Source organism: Cyrtonyx montezumae, unplaced genomic scaffold (genome assembly GCF_038088225.1).
Source record: "Cyrtonyx montezumae isolate F1298 unplaced genomic scaffold, pur_monq_1.0 scaffold_25, whole genome shotgun sequence".
Taxonomy (NCBI): domain Eukaryota; kingdom Metazoa; phylum Chordata; class Aves; order Galliformes; family Odontophoridae; genus Cyrtonyx; species Cyrtonyx montezumae.
Window position 1 is genome coordinate 8,134,077 of NW_027071992.1, and position 20,771 is coordinate 8,154,847.

General features: G+C 37.0%; 1 protein-coding gene across 2 annotated transcripts in view; it reads right to left on the bottom strand.

The window, feature by feature from the left end:
- The window catches only part of ITGA1 (integrin subunit alpha 1), a 318,815-nt gene that overhangs the window by 240,763 nt on the left and 57,281 nt on the right, over window positions 1-20,771 (bottom strand). The window contains exons 20-30 of one of the 2 annotated variants that reach the window (XR_010622425.1): window positions 20,558-20,693; window positions 19,797-19,877; window positions 15,571-15,647; window positions 14,770-14,859; window positions 13,776-13,878; window positions 12,809-12,922; window positions 11,068-11,172; window positions 9,927-10,031; window positions 9,316-9,408; window positions 7,634-7,750; window positions 5,063-6,879 (exon numbers count right to left, since the gene is read on the bottom strand). Coding sequence is in view for 1 of the 2 variants with exons in the window: in XM_065739886.1 (XP_065595958.1) it covers window positions 6,835-6,879; window positions 7,634-7,750; window positions 9,316-9,408; window positions 9,927-10,031; window positions 11,068-11,172; window positions 12,809-12,922; window positions 13,776-13,878; window positions 14,770-14,859; window positions 15,571-15,647; window positions 19,797-19,877; window positions 20,558-20,693 (1,066 nt within the window). In the remaining variant the exon portion in view is untranslated. Of the gene's footprint in view, window positions 1-2,964; window positions 6,880-7,633; window positions 7,751-9,315; window positions 9,409-9,926; window positions 10,032-11,067; window positions 11,173-12,808; window positions 12,923-13,775; window positions 13,879-14,769; window positions 14,860-15,570; window positions 15,648-19,796; window positions 19,878-20,557; window positions 20,694-20,771 lie in introns of those variants that run through there. The other variant, XM_065739886.1, reaches the window with a different exon arrangement.

Below are 20,771 nucleotides of genomic sequence, written 5' to 3' on the forward strand. Positions count from 1 at the left end.
TTACTTCAAGCCAGGATGTCATTGGCCGTCTTTGACCTGGGCATTCTGCTGGCTCCTGTTTAGCTGAGCACTGACTAACACCCCCAGGTCCATTTCTTCCACACAGTCTTTAGAAACTCTATGCCAAGTCTGTAGAACTGCCTGAGGTTATTTTGGCCAAAGTGTAGGACATGGCATACAGGATTCAGTATCTTTATCAAAATCTTGGCAGGGTGTTCAGTGACTCTGCCTGAAGCCCTGGATCTTGTGGTGTATTCACAGTATTCACCCATTCAAAACAGTGCCAAGTAGCATCAGAAGCACCACAACTCATGCATCAGAGTAAAATTCATAAGCCAGTACAGAGCACTTGTACTGAAAAAATGAAGTGCTAGGTCCTGTGCTTTGGTCACAGCAAAAGTTACAGGCTTAGGGCACAGTGGATGAAAGACTGCGTATAGGAAAAGGATCTTGGGGAGTGGGTTGAGAGTTGAATGAATATGAGCTTTAAGTTCCAACAGGGGAGGTTCATGTTGAATACTAGGAAAAGCAGAACATGGTGAGGTATTGGAACACACTGCACAGGGAGGTGGTGGAGTCATTGTTCCTGAAGGTGTGTGAGAAAAGGATAGATATGGTACTGAGTGACATGGTATAGTGGATGTAGTGGTGATGGGTAGATGGTTGGACCACATCAGGCCAGTCCAACCCACAACCTGGCACAACGCATCCTGCAGCTACCCCTTGCCTCCCTCCATCATGGCAGGAGCCCTTCCCTGTCAAGCAGCCTGACCCAGGCTCAAATGCATGCCCTTTGCTCAGCAACAACTGAAAACTGGTGTGCGATTGGTACTGTCTGGGATGAAACTAGGGCATGGGAAGGGTGCAGTGCAGTGCTGACAAATAGTGTTATGCAATTTTATATGTTGGCTAAACACAGCCCAGTGAAGAATAAAATACACGCAGCCTTGTTTTCTGTTTTGATAGAGAAATTTGAAAATAGGTTTCAAGATTGCTGAAAAAATCATCAATTTTGTATATATTTGTGACTCCATTTTCAGGAGACATAAGGACACGGCCTGCAAATTTTCAAATGGAATATAACGAGTTGCAATCATATTTCAACTCAAAAATGTGATCATGTCTCTTTTCAGACTTTTATAATCCTTCTCTTACCAGAGAAAAATATCCTTGCTTCACAATCATGCATCATTTATGTCATCACGTCTTGTCAGTATGTACATTTTTGAACAACTGCTGTCAAGGACAAAGCAAAAGAAGAGCAACATTTAGTAAAAAATCACTGATTAAGACTTCGAGAACTCACCAAGAACTGCAAACATTTCTTGCAAACAAGCCTTATGTATTAGTTTCACAAGAACAAGGTTGAATATCCCTTTAGTTTTATGTTTTCCTTCTTTCTTTGTTGCTTATATAGTTCAAATATATTAAGTTCTGTTACTTATATAGTTAACTATATTACATGTTTCACATGTGGCCCAAGACAATTCCTCTTCACTCAATGTAGCTCAGACAAGACAAAAAAGTTGGACACTGCTCATTGAGCAGATGACCTAAATAGTCTTTTCCAGCCATAATGACTTTATGATTTCTTGTTTCAACAACCTCAATGATTTTCAGTACCAAATCAAGATCATCTGCAACAGAGAAGCCAGGCTTCACTTGGGTCACCTCTGAAAGTGAACAGATATAGTGCAGAAAAAGGAGAGACAAAGTACACCAAGGTATCTGATCTGCTAGATGAAAATGTGAAATATTCTTCAAATGCTTCTGCTCTTTCTCTCACTTCTTGATATACCTAGGAGGTATTTCAATGAGATCTTAAGTAATGTCTGTCATTTCTAAAAAGGTATGAGGTGGGGAAAAAGTAGGCAGAGTAGCTACTGGGCTAGTGCCGGGGAGGGGACCAGCAGTCAACTACCATGTCCTGCTATGATAGAAGAAAAGCTTGAGGGTCAGTCCCTTTTTTTTTTAACAGAGTGAGAAAAGTCAAACATCTTTAGGGTACCACTGCCTATATCTATAATTGAAAACAAGATAATATTAAGGACAGCTCACACTGTCATACACTTCTTTGAAAAGAATCTAGCTGAGCTCTGTGAACAGACAGGAGTTACTAAAATTTCAGCACCTCTTTAACCTCTTCTGAAGAGGTATTTCTTTCTTATAGGGCTCAAACTGCACATGCTCCATGAACCACTATTGCTTGCAAAATCTGAAGTATCAGGGCTGCTTCTGCTAAATACTATTACTTACAGTGTAGTTTTGTGTAAACTGACTATACTATTGCAGCAGTCCTTGCCATGCAAAATGGATTTTAGCCTTTTTTTTAATTGGAAATTAAACAAAACAAACAAAAATAAAGTGGCTCATTTTCATTAAAATACTTCTATTTCCAGCAATCTTTAAGTATCAGATTGATGATACATAGTAAGATATTTGGTAAGCAATCCTCTATGAGTGGACAAGGTATCGGTATTACAGCACTGTGATTCACCATGAAAATAGTCTGACAACAGTTAAGTCACTACAGGTTTTGTATTTTTTTCTTTTTTAAGTAAACTGTGATAAAAGAAGTGTAATATTTGTCTTCTAGGAAGTTTTGATATAAATGTAAGACCCTAGACTATATGGGCTGCAGTAGTTAAGTTGCATAGAAAAGTTACTGAATGGGAAGAGTGGTTGGATAGATGAATCTTCAGCTTTTATGCATATAATGCCAAGGAAAAACATCTGCTTTAGGAATTCTTCTTGTCTGTTGAAGCTTTCAAACTTGACTACAAGAACAGAATCCATACAATCAATGGCATCATCCTTCAAAAGCCTTTATAACATCCAAAATTTCTTCATAGATATGCTAGGCTTATTTCTACCATAGCTGCCTGTTAAGAGGTAGACTGGGATTCCTTCATATTCACCTCGTATCACTGAAAAGCAAACAAACTACAAAAGACATATATTATATTTAATTTTTTTAATCAATAAAACATATGGAATAATTTTACAGGAAAAACAGAATGCTGTGCAGAATGCTGTGCAGAATGCTGTGATTTCTTTCTTAAAAATGATTTAAAAGAAATCAATCTTAGTCATGTTTAGTGGTATAATTAATGAGAGTACATTCTGAATCTCATACTTTGCTTTCTTTTTCTTTTTGGAATCGTACTGTCATCTATACAAGAGTTAATCCAATGTATTAAAACAAAGATGTTAGATAAGCCTGACCCTAACTCCAGCGTCTCTTTACTATGAGTAAAATGTAAACCCTATTGGCTGCTGTCGAAAGTGTGTTCCCCTGACTGAAACTCTAGAAGGAGGATATTGTGCTCAAAACAACTCAGAACAGGAACTGTACTGAAGAGCTCAGGTAAGGGCTCAGGATAGGTGGTTTGTGTCCAAGAGTGACAGGAACTTAAGCAGAGCCAAGGAGCCTGCTCTAATATAGATGCTGTTTGACACGTCTTTGTATAATAGACTGATAATCTACAGAACAGTGTCAGACTGAAGCAGGAGTGATTGTTTAAAGCTCTTGCTCCTTTTTCCAGTGAAGTGCAATGCTACAGAAACATAGCTTATCTATTCTAACATTAGCTAGTTCAGTGCTGACATGAGGAATGGGTATGGGCCAAATTTCTTCGATAACTTAAACTCTCGTTATACTCCTAATTTATTATATTTTTTTTCATGGGCTGTTACTTAAATTTAAAAATGTTCCCAGTAGTTGGAATCATAATGCAAGCCTAGTATGTCTTTCTACAGGAACAGAACAGATGGCATGTTTTACTATTTTTTCTTGACCTGCCAAATTTAAATGAGATGTTCCTGATATTTACAATATTGATTTCAGTAGGCTTTTCTGCTGTATATCGTGAAAAGCAGTAACAATACTGCTCTTGCAGTGCTACGTAGAAAGATTCTGTGGATTAAAAATAGTGATTTAACTATAATGTAGCCTGTGCAAGAGACATGTGATACAGTGGTATTTCCTTTACATACTTAATTTTTAAAAAGATATTATAATTTGAACATTTGATAATAAGACAAATGTGAAAACAGAGGAAACAGAATAGCAGTGTGGTTACCTGAAGCTTCCTACTGCTCTTACTGAGCAAAGTGAGGCTAAAAAGAATGGAACATTGGTCTCAAACATACTTTGCTTTGATAAAATATATATTTTTGTGCACACTTCAGGGAAAAAGACTCTTCTATTGGCTATTTTAAATCAGACTGATGCTTTATAAAATCTGACATGAAAAGTCATCATAAAAAGGTAAAAGTTTCTGTTAACAGATTACCATAACTAAAGAGTGAAACAAAAAGTGTGTTGCATAAAAATGACGTGTGGCTTGCATAACTTGGAGTGATTAATTTTATGAAGCTAGGAAAAATGAGCTAATGGTTAACAAACCGGATGAATAATAATAAACACAAGTATTTCCTTTATTACCATAGACTTTATATGTGTGCATAGACGAGTCACAACTTCTTCATAATTTTTCCTTCACAAGACCATATTAGGATATAGCACTCTTATGCCTTTACAGATACATTACAAGGAAGAAGAGATGGTGATTCTAAGGCATTCACATGATATGGTGACAAGTGCCATATAATACTTCCAAACAAACTGGAAAAATCATATGTTTTAAAAAAACTAACTTTCAACTCACACTGGACTGAATACATCTTTGCAAATGTTAATTTGGATTTTTGCCTTCCTTTGAGGACTGTTTAGCTTGCATGATGAATGAAGCAGAGGTCCTATCCACTACACTTAAAGCTTCCACTCTGGTTTTCACTCTGCACTCAGAACCAGGGCAGTACATCTTATACACCCCCTGGGGTCAGAGACACTTTCAGGCATGCAGATGAGCCTGGTAAGCAAGACCACCAAGGCTGCAAATCTCCCACACTGTGCACTGCAGCCCAAGGGGCTTTTGCTGAGGGCTTTACCCTCTCTGAGTCATGCTACCATCAGCAGAATGCTGTTATAAAACAACCAACTTTCCCGCAGGCAGACTACAAACTCTTTCAAACTTAATCCTACTTGCTGCATTCACACAAATCTCAGCCTTTCCCAGTAACAACTCTCTAATAAATGAATTAAATAGAAGGCACTGAGGAGCAGCTGCATCTTTTAAATAATGAAGCACCTTTGCTTCAGAGTTGTTCATTGCTAGAGTTGTACCTGCCAGCACATTCAACTCAATCTATGGTCTCTTCTTAAAGAAAAAAAGATACCTTTATAAAATAGATTATTGCTTTTTAAAGCTATTACTGTAAAGCCAGTGGAACCTATCTCATAAGATAAACCTTTTGAATGTTGTAATGATTTTTTTTGTTTCAGTGAAATTTGTATCGAGCAGAAGAATTTGTCTGGTTTCCTTGACAAGGCAAAGGCATTTCTACAGATAAGTTTGTCTTATAGAAGCGCTCCTCAACATTTTCTTATCCATTGGGAATCAATACTAAATATTATCGTGCTGAGGCAACATTGCAGTTAGCCTGCAAGCCTCCATTTCCTTTTTAGTTTTATGTGACTGCAAGAAATGTAGGAAGCTTTGAAGGACAACATATAGTCAAGAGCTGCAGGGAAGGATCCTTGTGGAAGGAAAGTAAGTGTGTGAAAGAAAAAAGGAGAAATTTCTTGCCAAGCTGAATACTCTAAATAGCTCGAGAAGAATCTTTCGTTATCTACATTTCAGTGTATTCTTACAAAACCTTAAAAACTTTTAATCTTTGACACAAAATAAACATAATTTGTTAAGTGCTTATTTAGTATGCAAATTCATCACTTTAAAATCCTAAGTAACAAAGATGAGGTGAGACTTACACTACTAGAAGAAGCTTGCCAGTGCTATATTTCTTACCTGTGCTCTTTTGTTAATAATCGATTTGTACACTTTAAACTCATAGGATTAAATAGCTACACAATAAATTTACAGTGAAAGTTTAAGAAGCACCCTCTTGGCTACTCCAAGATATACATCAAGTCAAACTTTCAGGGTACCTCTACGCATTTTCTGCATAAATATGAATATATAAATCTGCAGACACAATTGTTCCTCTGCTTATTTGAATAAAGCGTGAAATTAGTTGGGCTTGAATATTTTGTGCATACACTTCCAGGTCTGCCAAAAATCCCCTTCAAGTTCAAACAGTTACATGAATTAATGGATATATCCCCAGTGATCCACTTGATAAGACTTTCTTCTTGGATTATCAGCTGGACAAAGTAAAACAAGCTGAAGTTCAATGAATTTCAGTAATTTTCATCCAAAGATCTGCAGGTGCTTCTGTCTTTTAAACTGTCATTACCTCAGTTGCCATGTAGTATTTGGTTCATTTTCAAAGTCTGAATGTTCTGTAGCTGACAGTCCATTAAAATTTTTGAGAAATTTTTGAATATATTTTCTCTTTGAAAATATAATAAAGTGATACAAAAATGGCATTGATACCTACGGCTGACTTGTTGCATAATTTGGGATGAAAACAAGTTCCACATATATATAAGCATATAAAAATATGATTAGTCAATTTCCATATTAACAAATGTTAAAATCTTTGAACTGTTACTCTCCAAAACTGAGTAACACTTGAAAATACATCCTTGTATATCATAAGGCCATTTGTTCTTCCTTTGATTCATTCAGATGTGTGCTTAATTTACTTGCTTTCTTGATGTTCTGCTTTTTTTTTTTTTTCAATGCACTGGAGTTTAGAAAATATTGTGAACCCTGTATGTGTATCTAAGTTTTTAATTGTACAGTCACATTCTTGAGGCAGACCTGAGGAAAAAAAATCTTTTTTCAGCTTTGTATTGTTTTTTATTCTTCATTTCTCCATTTTCTTCTTTAGCGGTCTCTTGAAAAATCCAGCCTACAGGAGAGAAAATAAATGAATAAAGAACTACTTAAACCTAACAGCCCATACTGGTAGCACTTATATGCTAAGTTCTTACCACTACTTCCGTACGTTCATAAGAGTAAACAGACATTTAATTTTTTATCAGTGAAGTACAACATTGCTTTTCCTGGAACAGAATTGCTACAGTGACATGTCACAAAAGTGGACAAAAAGAGTACATACAATCACAATGAGTGATTGCTGAATCATTGTTATGTGCACATAGTGTCAAAGATTAAAATGCTTAATAATAGCTGGTAGTCAGACAAACAAATCATTCTTAACACTTTTTTTTTTTTTTAAATGATTGCGCATGTTATAAAAAAAAACCTACAGACTTTTAACTTAAATAGAAACTGAATACATAGCTTGGAGAAGAGTGCCCACTAGTGGCAATAATTGCATCACAGGCTTAGCATTTCTTGCTCAGAGAAAACCTTGCCACACATAGGCAGCACAAAAAACAGCCAACCAACCAACCAAACAAACAAAACCTTACAGTACTAAAATAGTAGTATATAGTATACAGTTAGTATATATCAGTATGAGTTTCAGTCATTTAGCATTGCATGCTACACCTCAGAAAAATGTACTGTTACTAGTTATTTTGTCATTTCCACAAGACCCATCCCAATCTACATATTGGCTAATTTTGGTGTCCAGAGGACAGGACACATAAGTTAAGCATATATTTTTATTTTCATGAAGACAAGAACGTGCAGCTTACCTTCCACAAAGCAAATATGAGTAGTGCGAGAATCAAGAGTCCAGCAAAGATACTCAGGAGAATCACCCATAAGGGGACTGAACCTGGAGGGAGTTCTTTGGAAATCTTTATCATGGTCTGCAAAGTGTACAGAATGTAAGCAATAAATAAATTGTCCCTTTATAATATCAGCACCACAGCATGACTCTTACACAATGCACACTGAGTTTCCAAGGTACTACTTCATTCTAAGTTGAAGAATTTGAAGGAAAGAATTAAAAAATAACCTTCAACATGGAATCTTTTATTTCCAAAATATCTTGCATCTTGTAAGCATATTCATTCAATGAGGAATGGGCCTGCTATCAGTTAGTAACCATTTGTATAATGCACTCAGTGTAGAAGATGTGAGTAGTTGAAGTGTATTCTGGGGAGTTTCCTCAGTGTGTTCTTAATCACTTCTTGCCTCTTTGAAAGATGGCAGTGATTAGCAAGCTTAGTGTAAAAGGCCACGAACTTATTTACTTTTTAACTAATCTCACTTGGAGTGAACTAAACAAATAAGGAACATGGGAGTATTTAAAGAACATTTAAGCACTGTGTTGAGGGACATGGTTTAGTGAGAACTATTGGTGACAGGTGGATCGTTGGACTGGATGATCTTGTAGATCTTTTCCAACCTTGCTGATTCTATGATTATAGTTCAAAAGACATTAAATAGCTGAATACAAACATGCAGCTTGAAATTATGTCTTTACCACTGCTACTCCTGAAATCATATGGATTGTAAAGGCAGTTGACTTCATCTACAAGGATGTCACCTGTGTTTTTGCCCCTGGATTGAATTTCAAGCTATTGCTTAAAAGACTTGCCCCAGTACACTATCAGTTAATAGCCATCTCGTTAGGTTTGCATTCCAAAAATATTTTGCACACTGAATATTGATGGGGTCAAAATTTTGGGGTACTAAGAGTAGTAACATCTAATAAGTCTTGTGCTTAGAAATATACATTTTAGTAAACAAGCTCCTGTATGTGTAAGTCATCACAGAAAATCAATGCATTAGCCACTATAAACCTCTTGGAATAAAACATATGATTGTGAAAATAATAAATCTAACAAAATTACAGACATTCCTCATGATCAAAACTAAAGATGTATCTGCTAGGTAGCTTAATCCAACTTCCTGTTAAGAGTCCATGAATATGCAACTCTACATTTTACTTGGAGCTCATTAGAGAAATAACGTTTCTAATGTAGCATATAAGGAAATGACCAAACTATTTCTACAAAAGATCCCATTTTAGATATGTTTCTTGGGTAATTAAGTAGAAAGAATTTAAAATTAAAAGAATAGTAAAAAAAAAATACAACGTACAAAGTAGAATCACTTATAGATAACCCAAGAGGGCTTTGAAAATACTACCAATTCATTAAAAAGATAATTTTAATTATGCTTTTAATTAATACAGATGCAACAGGCATTTACACTGCAACAAGCAGAAGTCCTTCCGACATATTCCAGACACATGGGCTGGCTAATTTTGTCATTTTTGGCTATAATGTGAAATCTTTTACTTGTATTTAGAGTAGGATAGTTCATTACAACAGAGAATAACTAATTCACCGGTGATGAAGGACAGCAAATAATTCAGCAGAAGATATCCTATGAGAAGTAAATCCAGGCATTATGATGTTGTTACCTCTAGTTTTTGATGGTCATTTCTCAAAATCAGTGATGAATTTTCACTTCTAAGTAATGCTTTCACAACAAGGGTTAAGCTGTGAATACTTGCCTGGAAGAGGAAAGAAATGCTAATGGTTTATAGTAGGTATTTTGTATGTGAGTAGTATGCTTTGCAGAAACAATTAGCCTGGAAGCAAAACTTAATGCTCAAGTTTTGGGAGAAAAGCTGAAAACTCAGTATCAAAAATTGATAGAAAAACCCTTATAGACCCAGAAAGTCTTTCCAGATTAAAATTTACTTAAAAATAATATGCTTCAATATGTCCCTCCATACATCTGCTGTATTAGAATTTGTGGATGGGTAACCAATTAGTAAAAAAACCAAAACCTGTTAATACATAAAAAGTAAGAGTTGTCTTTCTAACATGAATTTTGAATTTCCTGTTAAGGTATAAATACTCCAATGTTAATAAAGCATATTGAAATTAATTTTGTATAAATTAATAGAAAGATAAACATATTTAAATATCTGTTGAATATGGAGACAAGAAAATTAAAAATGCTATTTCAAGAAACATTAAAAACACTGGCTTATTTTTTCCAAACCTTAAGATGCAATTTACTTACTTTTATGATGGTAGGTTTCCATACTCTTAAAGAAACATTCACTTGAGATACGTCGGATGGGGCCAGGGCACAATTAATAGATGCACAGCTGAATGTATCACAGTCCTGTTTTAAAAGTCAGCAATGTGAGCTAACAGTAGTAGATTTTTCATATTTTTAAAATAAAGACATGTAAACACACTGCACTTATAGATCACTGTCTTGCTGTGATATCAATCCTAAATGGATTTTAATGTGGTTTTTAGTTTTTGTTTATTTTGTGGTTTTTTATCTTTCTAAATGTAAAAACTACACCACAGTATGTAAAATGAGTTGTGATATTCAGTCTGCAGGAATTTCAGTAGCTATGCAGCGATGTTCCCTGAAAGAGGCATAGCCTGTAATTGCAAGATGTACTTTTCTGTCAGCACAGCTACAGATTAAACATTCCAAATTGTGTGATATCTGAATTGAGATAGGAGAATTTAGTTGTCTTTACTTACCAGATGGGAGTACAGCAGATATGTTTGATAATTTGGAAACATGCTTGCCTGGATTATTACCACCTCTATGAAGGATATATTATATAAGCACGGCAAAACACTCATCTCTTGGTATGATTTCATTCACACCAGAAACTGAATCTCTCTTCTGAGTAGGTAGCATGATTTTTTTCCCCTTGACATGAAACATAACTATGTTAGCAAAACTATATTCAGCAACTCTTCTGTTTAAATGTGAGAGCCTAAACCTTTCCAAACTGCTCCAGCAACTACATTTCTACCAGTGGTATTTGAGAGTGATTTTAACTGATGATCTGAAAAGTTGCAAAGGAAATGAGAGGCCATTAAAACATTATTTGACAATTACAGTGGAACAGTAGAAGGTGAGGTTTACTGCTCTGTCCAAAGTGCTGCAATTATTTAGACATTTGTTGAGTTAAATAAAACCAAACAAAAAGCAACATCAAAAAACAAGCCTTAAATTCAGTTCTACATACAGTTTTGTATCCAGAAATAATATAAATATATAGCTAGTCCTACATAAATATGCCTTTTAAGCTTATTAAACAAAGCGATTTATATATTAACTTCAGAAATGCTAGGATCAATGTAAATAAATGTAAATCTGGGTTGAAATTATATGCCATACATAGGCTTACCATAATTGTATCTTTTGTAGGTTCTTTTATTTTTGGCAACAGAAATGATTTTCCAGAGCCGATCTTTAAGTGATCTACAGGGTAACTAGATTTGCAGATAGCATTCTGTTAGAAGAAATACAAAAAATATTCTTATTGCTTGAATATCCAACCTGTTACCAATAGAAGGTTTTGGAAACAAGACAACATAAATAATATTTAACATTTAATAACATCAGTATTTGCTAATTGTAGTAGTAGTAAGCAACTAAATGCAATAATAAAACCAGGTATTGTGAGAGTGCAGAAAAGTAAATTCAGATAACATCAACACTTAAATATAATTACACAAAAAATTAATGAGCTTTTTATGAGATAATTTTACATAAACTCTATCCAGTTACTTAAGTATCTGTAGAAGCAAATAAGATCTTCCTGCAAAATGACTGCCACATGACCAGCAAGAGCTGGCTACTAAGAGAGCTAAATAGCTTTGGAATGGGAATCCACAGTGCTTCTGCCTTAGCAAGCACATTAGTAGGTGAAGTGTGGGATTCTGGAGCCCAAGGAGGATGAAAGGGTGCTGGATCACTGCTTACTACTCATGACTCCTTCAAGGGCACCCGACAAACCCCTTGATATCTTCAGTGCAGAAAAAAAGTGGAAAGAGAGGAGAGCTTTTTCCTTTCACTTTTTTTTTTTAATTTTATTTTGCTTGCTCTTTAGATCAAGGACATTCACTTTCAGATTACTATAGAGATGAGGAGATGAGTGATTGCAAATTCCTGCACTAAGTTTTGATTTATGGATACACGTGTTAGCTTAGGTGGGTCAAATGTGGTCATTGGTTAGGAATGACAGTAAAGAGGGAGGGAATTAAAGAACAGTCAAAATTTCTTAGTACTCTGAAGATGAAATATTTTGTTGTTCTTTCTTTTTTTTTAATGAAATGTGAATTTTCATTTCAACCTTTTTTCTTTTCTTTTTTTTTTTTTTTTTTTTTTTTTACAATAGAGCAGCAAATTATAAATGAACTGAAGTGTGTTTCTGTGGAAAAGATGAATGAAAGAATAGGTTCAGGTCACCACTTGGTGATATTTGTTCAGCCATTCAATTAGTAAAATAGATGTAGTTTTAGCATCTACAAATCTAGAGTCATGGGACTTGCTGGAATTATGATCTCATCCAGCTGGTCTGGAGGAGTGAAATGGAAAAACTAATCATACTCAAATAAGGACTACAGTGAAAACGTGATCTATTGCCCCTTCTGTATGTCACAGTGCCCCAGACAAGGGAGAAGCCAGTGCTGCAGAACAGACACACAGGAATGCTAATTTCAGAAAGAAGACTACTGGAGAGGACATTGAGCTCTAGATTTGTATGCAGGGCTAGTGTATTCACAAGAAGCACTGCTAATAATGGAGATAATCAGAGGCTCAGTAGCTAGAACTAAGGAAGAAAATTCAGTCCCCTGTATTCCAATCTGAACTTCTCATCACTTGGCAATATACCGAACAAACATTTTTATATTCCAGTTCAAAGCTGTTTTAAACTTGCTCATTTCCTTTTAAGATTATTTTGCTATCTTCCTATGAACATCTTCATATATTATTACAAAAAAAACCAGCATCTTATCTTTTATCTTTTAGACTACAAGCAACATTAGCTTTGAAGCAATACATAACCTAAAATGTTTGCACTTCTTTATATAAAAAAAAAACAAATTTAAAATAATATTAAAAAATCCAAATTGCTGTCTTACTTGGGAATGTGACAGTGCTGTAATATAGAGAAGAGTGTTCTTGGCTGTTGTTACATCCGGATACAGAATTTGCAGAGTGAGATTTGGCATTGGAAAGTGCTCACCTTTCTCAATCTAAAAAAAAATAATGAAAAAAATACTTTGATTAGTACTTTCTCATATGGTATTTGATTTTTTTTTTCCTTTTTCCCCATCCTGTAGTAAGCTGCTTGCAGAGATGCAATATGTTTATAAGATCATAAACGTCATGCTCTGCAGTCCATCAGCTCCTTTATATTTAAAAAGCATGGATTTTGAAATGGCATAGATGATATCTTAAAAAGCATCCATAAAAACTCAGGGTTACTGGATTTAAACTTGAAGAATAAGAGAAGTAACTGTGCAAAACAAGGGTAGTGGCTTCAAAAACCGAAAACATTTCTAACTGCTGCTTAGTGAGAGTAAGAGCTTTCCCATGGCTTGCTGTTTAGAGATAAAGTTGATTCAGAGACTTTTATCTTGACTATACTCAGAATCCATGTTCACGTTTGAATTTGACTCTGGGAAACAAGGATGCTCTCAGGATATTTAAATTCAATGCTACTGGAACTTGAGGCTGTGATTCTACTCCCTTATCTATTTTTTGTGATTGATTTTGGTTGCAGTATGCATTCCATTAAGAAGACACAGATCTTAGATCACAGCATTCGCCTTTGCTCAAAGCTGGCTGGATTTTAGAAATATCTGTTCTAAACTGCAATGGCCATAGGCCAAATTCTCATTTACTAGCACGTGCAACAGCTTAGAAGTCCACTTGAATTACTCCACAGGAAATAGGTCATTTTGAGAACTTCTGACTCACCTTACTCTAAAGCAAGCAAGAAAACAAATATTAAACATTATCAAAATTTTTCCATACTCTTAAATACTTAAAGCTATCACTTTAAATGATTCAAATTAAGTGAAAAAAACCCACAGTTTTTCTTACCCTATAATGCAAAGTAACTTCATCTCCAATCTGCTCTGTTGTGTTAATAGCATTAGGAATGGTTTCATTTGCAGCAATTATAACATGGTGCTCTTTGAAAACACTGCAGGTTAAAAAACAAAAACATGAAAATAATAATAACAAAAACTTCATAATAACTCTAGTTAGATAATCATATTTTCATTATTTTGTTAGTCCACCAGGGCTAGTCTTGCTCTGAGTAGTACTCTCTTGTTATCACATATATTTCAGATGCTGTTTTCAGTGAACAAATATTCCCAGTTCAATTCCTTATTGCGAGAGAGCTGTCATGCGAAACAGGCAGCATTCATATAAAACAGAGATCAAAGTAAAAAGAGGGCAAAACCAGCACTGTTTTAAATTTGTCCAGAGAAGGATAGATTTGAACATTTGAAATGCTCGCCAAATGAATAATTTAATCATTTATGCATGTACACCATGCCCTGTATTCTACTGATAATATTGATGACATTTTTCAGGGATAGAATTCAATTGAATTCCAGCTATTTCTGAAAGTATAGTGTAAGATGTCCATTAAAGTTTACCTTAGAAGTGCTGAAAATAAAACCCTGTAAATATAAAATTAAGGCTAATTTTTGAAGCTGGAAATCAAACACCACATCACACAATATTACAGTGATATGAACTTGTGTCTGTCCGTGTTTGTTTTCCTTTGTACCTGAAATGCCTTTGAATGAGTAGGGCAAAGAAAAAGAATCACCAAAAGTTGTACTTGCAAACTGAAAATCAAATGTAAATTGATATACAGAAGCTACAGCAAAATGTAGTAATCACTGTTGTTATCACTTCATATAACTATTCTTTACAGTGAAGCTTGTGCTTCCTTTTCATGAGACTGGAAGTTGTCATTTGTAGAGATTGAGCACAGCTCAAAAACAAACAATGCTATATTCTATTTGAACACCTGTTATTTACTATGCTAACGAACAGAAGCACAATGAAGTATGAATACCTTACAAATATTAATCCTACTTCGTATTTTACAGGAATTGTAACTTGTCCTCTGTTGTCTTTCAAGGTCTCAGGTGGTTCTTCACTGTCACTGAAATAAAACATATGCCACTCATGTCAGACTGTGATACTCATCTGCACATGTAAGAGGGCTACTAAGGGGCAAGAGATATGAAGAAACTGAAACACACACAGTTCTCATTATGAAAACCTACCAACCATTTCCAGTCAATTACTATCCTCTAAATAAACTTCAGACGACTATTTTCAGTTAAAAAAGAGGGAAGTCCTGCACCAGACCCAGCTCAGAGATGCATCTTTATTGAAATTACAGATTGCTGACTGGATGGAAATGGAACAAATAAGGACCAATATTTTCACACCACCTCTGTATTTTGCAGGAAGAGCAAACACTAAGGGCATTTTCATCTCTTTGACTCATTCAGTTCTATCACAAAAAACATCCTCAATTTCCTTGCTCCTTGAGGGCAAGACATTTTGTATAAACTTATGATAAATTTATGATAACAGATATGGCAAGTCTGTAAGAAAATAAACCTTTTCTGAAGGTAAATTTGCTGTGGGTTCTGACTCACTTGTGGCTCATAGGATGTAGAGACAAGAAGCTTCTTATTTAGACTACTCAGTCTACTGCAGAACCAAGTTCATCTGTAAAGCTGCCTGCTCTATAGGTTGTTCAGCCACTTCTACATTTCAAAAATACATCCTTGTTTTTCCATGAAAACAGTTGTACAGCACTCTAAAAAAGTCACAGTGTACACAAGCAAAGATTGCCACTAACCTTGTAGCATATACATCAACAGTGGCATTTTCCAGGAGATACGATGCATTGAATTGGAAGGATATTTTGAAGGAAATCTGTTTGGAGAAATACAGTAAATATATTTAAAGAAAAAAAAAAAAAGGAAAGAAAAGTATATTAATAAAGTTCGGGCAGAAGAAAAATGAGTAAAATTATGCTACGTTTATCTGTGGGATCTTTAGTCATACTTTAACCTTTTTCTATGAAGGAATTTTTTTTTTAATTTTTCCTCCAATGCAGAGAGAAATCTAAAAGTTATCATTTATTAAACAGTAGCCTCAAAATTTTAAAAGCCAAGAAGCCTCAGTAAATCTTATCACATGGTGTATTAGAAAGATATATAAACTTCAGAAGTGCAAACTTCTCTCTGCTTAAGAAATTACTGGATGGTACCTGATGGGAAACTGTCCTTAGGGACACAGGAACATAACAGAGCCAGAAGTTCTTTAAGGAAGCCTTTCTAAGAGCAAAAGGGATCCCCATCTACCAGTATAAGAAATCAAGCACAGGAGGCAGGAAACCAGCATGGCTGAACAAGGATCTGCTGGTCAAAATTAAAGATAAAAAGGAAAAGTACAGGTAGTGAAAGCAGGGACGAGTGGCCTGGGAGGAATACAAAATGCCATCAGACTGACAGAGATTGGATTAGGAAAGCCATGAGGCAGATGGAACTGAACTTGTGAAGTGATGTGTAAAGTAACAAGGGATTCTACAGGTACACAGGTCAGAAAAGAAAGGCAGAAGAGAGTGCAGTCCCTGATAAATGAGAAAGGAGAGATGGCAACAGCAGACATGCAATAACAGGTAGAGGTACTCAGTCAGTTCTTTGACTGAGTATTCATTGGGCTGAGGCCAATGGGATGAAGTTCAACAAAACCAAGTGCTGAGTTCTGTACTTTGGCTACAACGGCCCCCAGGCAACACTGCAGGCTTTGGACAGAGTGGCTGGAAGACCGTGTAGAGGAAGCAGATCTAGGGGTATTGGTTGATGCTCAGCTGAACATGAGCCAGCAGTGTGCCCAAGTAACTGAGAAAACCAACAGCATCCTGGCTTGTATCAGAAATAGTGTTGCCATCAGGAACAGGGAAGTGATCATCCCTCTGTATTTGGTGCTAGTGAGGCTGCACAGAATCACAGGATTGTAGGGGTTGGAAGAGACCTCAAGGAATCATTGAGTCCAACACCTGCACCTCAAGTACTGTGTTCAGTTCAGGGCCCCTCACTACAAGAAAGACATTAACGCCCTGGAGTGCGTTCAGACAAGGGCAGTGAAGCTGGTAAGAGGTCTGGAGCACAAGTCTTATGAGGAGCTACTGAGGAAAATGGGATTTTTCAGTCTGTAGAAGAGGAGGCACGGGGCTGACCTTATCACTTTCTACAGCTACCTGAAGGGAGGTTGTGGTGAGGTAGGGGTTGACCTCTTCTAACATGTAACTATGACTAGAGAGAATGGCCTTAAGTTGCAGCAGGGGAGATTCAGGTTGGATGTTAGGAAATGCTTCTTGTCTGAGACAGTGGTTGTTGACTTGAATGGGCTGCTCAGGGAGATGGTGAAGTCACTGTCCCTGGTGGTGTTCAAGAAAGTTTTAGATGATGTACTGAGGGACATGGTTTAGTGGGAATTATTGGTGATAGCTGGACAGTTGAACTGGATGGTCTTAGATGCCTTTCCAACCTTGGTGATTCTATGATTTCTGGTGGGTGGGAGTAGAGCAGTGGATGTAGTCAACCTTGATTTCAGCAAGGCATTTGACACTATCTCCCACAGCATCCTTGTAACAAAGTTGAGGAGGTGTGGTATAGATGAGTGGATGGTGAGGTGGGTTGAGAACTGGCTGACTGGCAGAGCTCAGAGGGTTGTGATCAGTGACACAGAGTGCAGTTGGAGGCCTGTACTTAGCAGTGTTCCTCAGAGGTTGGTGCTGGTCCTGTTCAACACCTTCATCAATGACCTTGATGAGGGGATAGAGTCTACCCTCAGCAAGTTTGCTGACAATACAAAGCTGGGAGGAATGGCTGACATGACAGAAGATTGTGCTGTCAGAAGGCTGTTGCAACCTGGTCAGGCTGGAGAGTTGGGCAGAAAGGAATCAGATGAGGTTTAACAGGAACAAGTTTAGAGTCTTGCACCTAGGGAGGAATAACCACATGCACTGGTACAGCTTGGGGGATGAGCTGCTGGAGAGGAGCTCTGCGGAGAGGGACCTGGGTGTCTTGGTGGATGACAGGTTGGCCATGAGCCAGCAGTGTGCCCTGGTGACCAAGAAGGCCAATGATTTCCTGGGGAGCATTAAAAAGAATTTGGACAGCAGGTCAAGGGAGGTGATCTTCCTCCTCTACTCTGCCCTGGTGAGGCCTCACCTGGAGTACTGTTTCCAGTTCTTGACTTCCTGGTACAAAAACAACAGGGATCTCCTCAAAAGAGTCCAGTGGAGGGCTACAAAGATGATAAAGGGCATGGAACACTTCTCTTATGAGGAAAGGCTGAGCAAACTGGGTCTGTTTAGCCTTGAAAAAAAGAAGACTCAGAGGGGATATGGAGAATAGAAGTTCTGGGAAACTACAGTCTGGTGAGTCAACTCCCTGTGCCTGGGAAGATCAAGGAACATCCTGGAAGAGATGTTAAGGCACATGTGAGATGAGGAAGTGATCTGAGACAGCCAGCAAGGGCAGATTATGCCTGACCAATATGGTGTCCTTTTGTGATTGAGAGATGGAATGAATGGAAGAAGGAATGGCAACTGTTGTTGTCTACTTAGACTTGTGGAAGACCTTTGACATGGACATTTTCATCTTTAAATTGGAGAAATGTAGATTTGAGGGGTGGACTACCTGGTAGAAAAAGAGTTGACTGGATGGCCAGAGAACTGTGGTCAATGGCTCTATATCCAGGTGAAAGCTGGAAGTGAATGATGTCCCCCCACGTGTTTAATTCTTAGATTCAGTACTCTTCAGTATTGTTATCATAGATCCCACATAGGTGGTGGGATTCAGTGTAACTTCAGTAACTTCAATGGTGTTTGCAGACAACACCAAGCTAAGTGGTGCAGTTGACATAAAAGAAGGAAGGGATTCCCATCCAAAGGGACCTGGAAATGCTTGAAAAATGGGCACACGAACAGACTAAGGTCCAACAAGGCCAAGTGCAAGGTGTTGCACCTGGGTAGGGGTAATCCCGGATATGAGTACAGCCTGGGAGAATAAGTCCTTGAGAGCAGCCCAGCAAAGGACTTGGTGGACAAAAAGCTGGATGTAAGCCAGCAGCATTTGCTTGTGGCTGGAAGGCCAACAGTATACTGGCCTGCATCAAAAGAGAGGTAGTCAACAGGGACAGGGAGGAGATTGTAACTTGTAAGTACTCATCTGGAGTATGATGCCTAGCCTGCCACCACCAGCACAAGATGGATGTGCAGCCATTGGAGCAACTCCAACGGAGGGCCATGAAATTATGTGAGGGCTGGAGAACTTCACCAATGAAGAATGGTTGAAGGAGCTGGGATTGATTAGCTTGGATAAGAGAAATCTCTGGGGAGACCTCATTGTGGCCTTCCAGTATTTTCCTTGAAGAGAACACATATACAGGAGAGATACCTACTTTTTACATGATCTGATAGTGATAGGACCAGGGGAAATGGCTTTGAACTGAAAGAGGTAAAACTGGCTTATATATTAGGAAGAAATTCTTATCACTATGAGTGTGGTGAGACAATGGAAGAGGTTACACAGAGAAACTGAGGGTGCCCCATCCCTGGAGGCACTCAAGGCCTGGTTGGATGGGGCCCTGGGAAGCCTGAGCTGGTGGGGTGGAGATCTGCTCAGAGAAGGGAAGTTTGCACTAGATAATAAAGATCCCTTCCAACCCAAGCCATTTTATGATTCCATGATGATTTTATGACTTCTTACCAGTTTATTTTCTACAACATACCTAAAGTAATATTCTGTGTGCGTGGAAACAGACCTTTCTAGTCAGGTGTTCCACTTGCCTTCTGTCAATATCACTGATGGCAGTGTATATACAGTTTTTACTTCCTCACATACCACAGCTAACTTCACAAGTACCAAAAATCTGATTTTTTACTGTTAGCCTCAGTGCACTGATTTGGCTGCAAGAGTGAGTGAACTCTAGACAAAAAAAAAAAAAAAAAAAGCCAGGTCTTACCACAATAAGTAAGAATTAAGTCTTTAAGGTAGGTAAACTTCTTACCTCATCTTCAGGTTTTAGAAATGGATACCCCACTTTGCAGGTGATGTTGTGATTAGACTCACAACTATCTTTCTGTATATCCTAAACAAAGAAGAATGTGAAATCATTATCTCGTGTAAACTCTTTAAATTCTGACTAAGCATATATATTCAAGGGCTGCACCAAAAATTAATCTTCCTACTTTATTATGTTGGCCCACAGTGTGTGGGTGGGATGGGAGTACCAGTCGAACCTTTCTGCCCATATTCCATTATATTTTGTTGTTGTGTGACAGATGGCAGCAGGGGGCCATGCAGAAACACAGCTGCTTTGGAGATGCCATTTGAACAGGCACTAATCTGCAAAGCTACAAAGAGAGTGCTTCTATGCAAAAGGAGTAATCTGGAGTGACAGTGGACTTTTTGATAAATAATGAGGCATTTCTGCATAGATAGGTATGTATTATATATATGCATAATACATTCAGATAGATCTGAAGTGGTGATTGATTGTTCTGATATTTATCCGGTATGCAGCTGCTTACTATCAAAGTAGCATTGTGAAATCCATCAGCCATTTACAGATGATACACCAAAGTTGGCTTAATTCAAAACAAATACATTCCTACGGAAGTATAAGCAAGGATAGCTCTTCCACTGAATCTTTTCCAATCAATCAATATGATGTTATAGCACTGAAATTAAGTCTTAATACAAAGACTTCCTTAGATATGTGTAGTAATATAAATTATGATAAATGTGATGAATGTAAAAAATTCCTACCTCAATGCCAGCAAAAATAATATTTGGAGAATACTGAACCAAAGCTCTAGTATTATAGGCACTGTCTTTTTTGTTCTTGATAGAGAGCTGGATGGTGAACCTATCATTGCGTGACTTGACAATGAATGGAGAAGAGCTGTAAAATAAAGTATTACCATTGGACATCTTAACTTTTGAATATATTCTCAAGAAAAAAAAAAGAAATATATTTTAG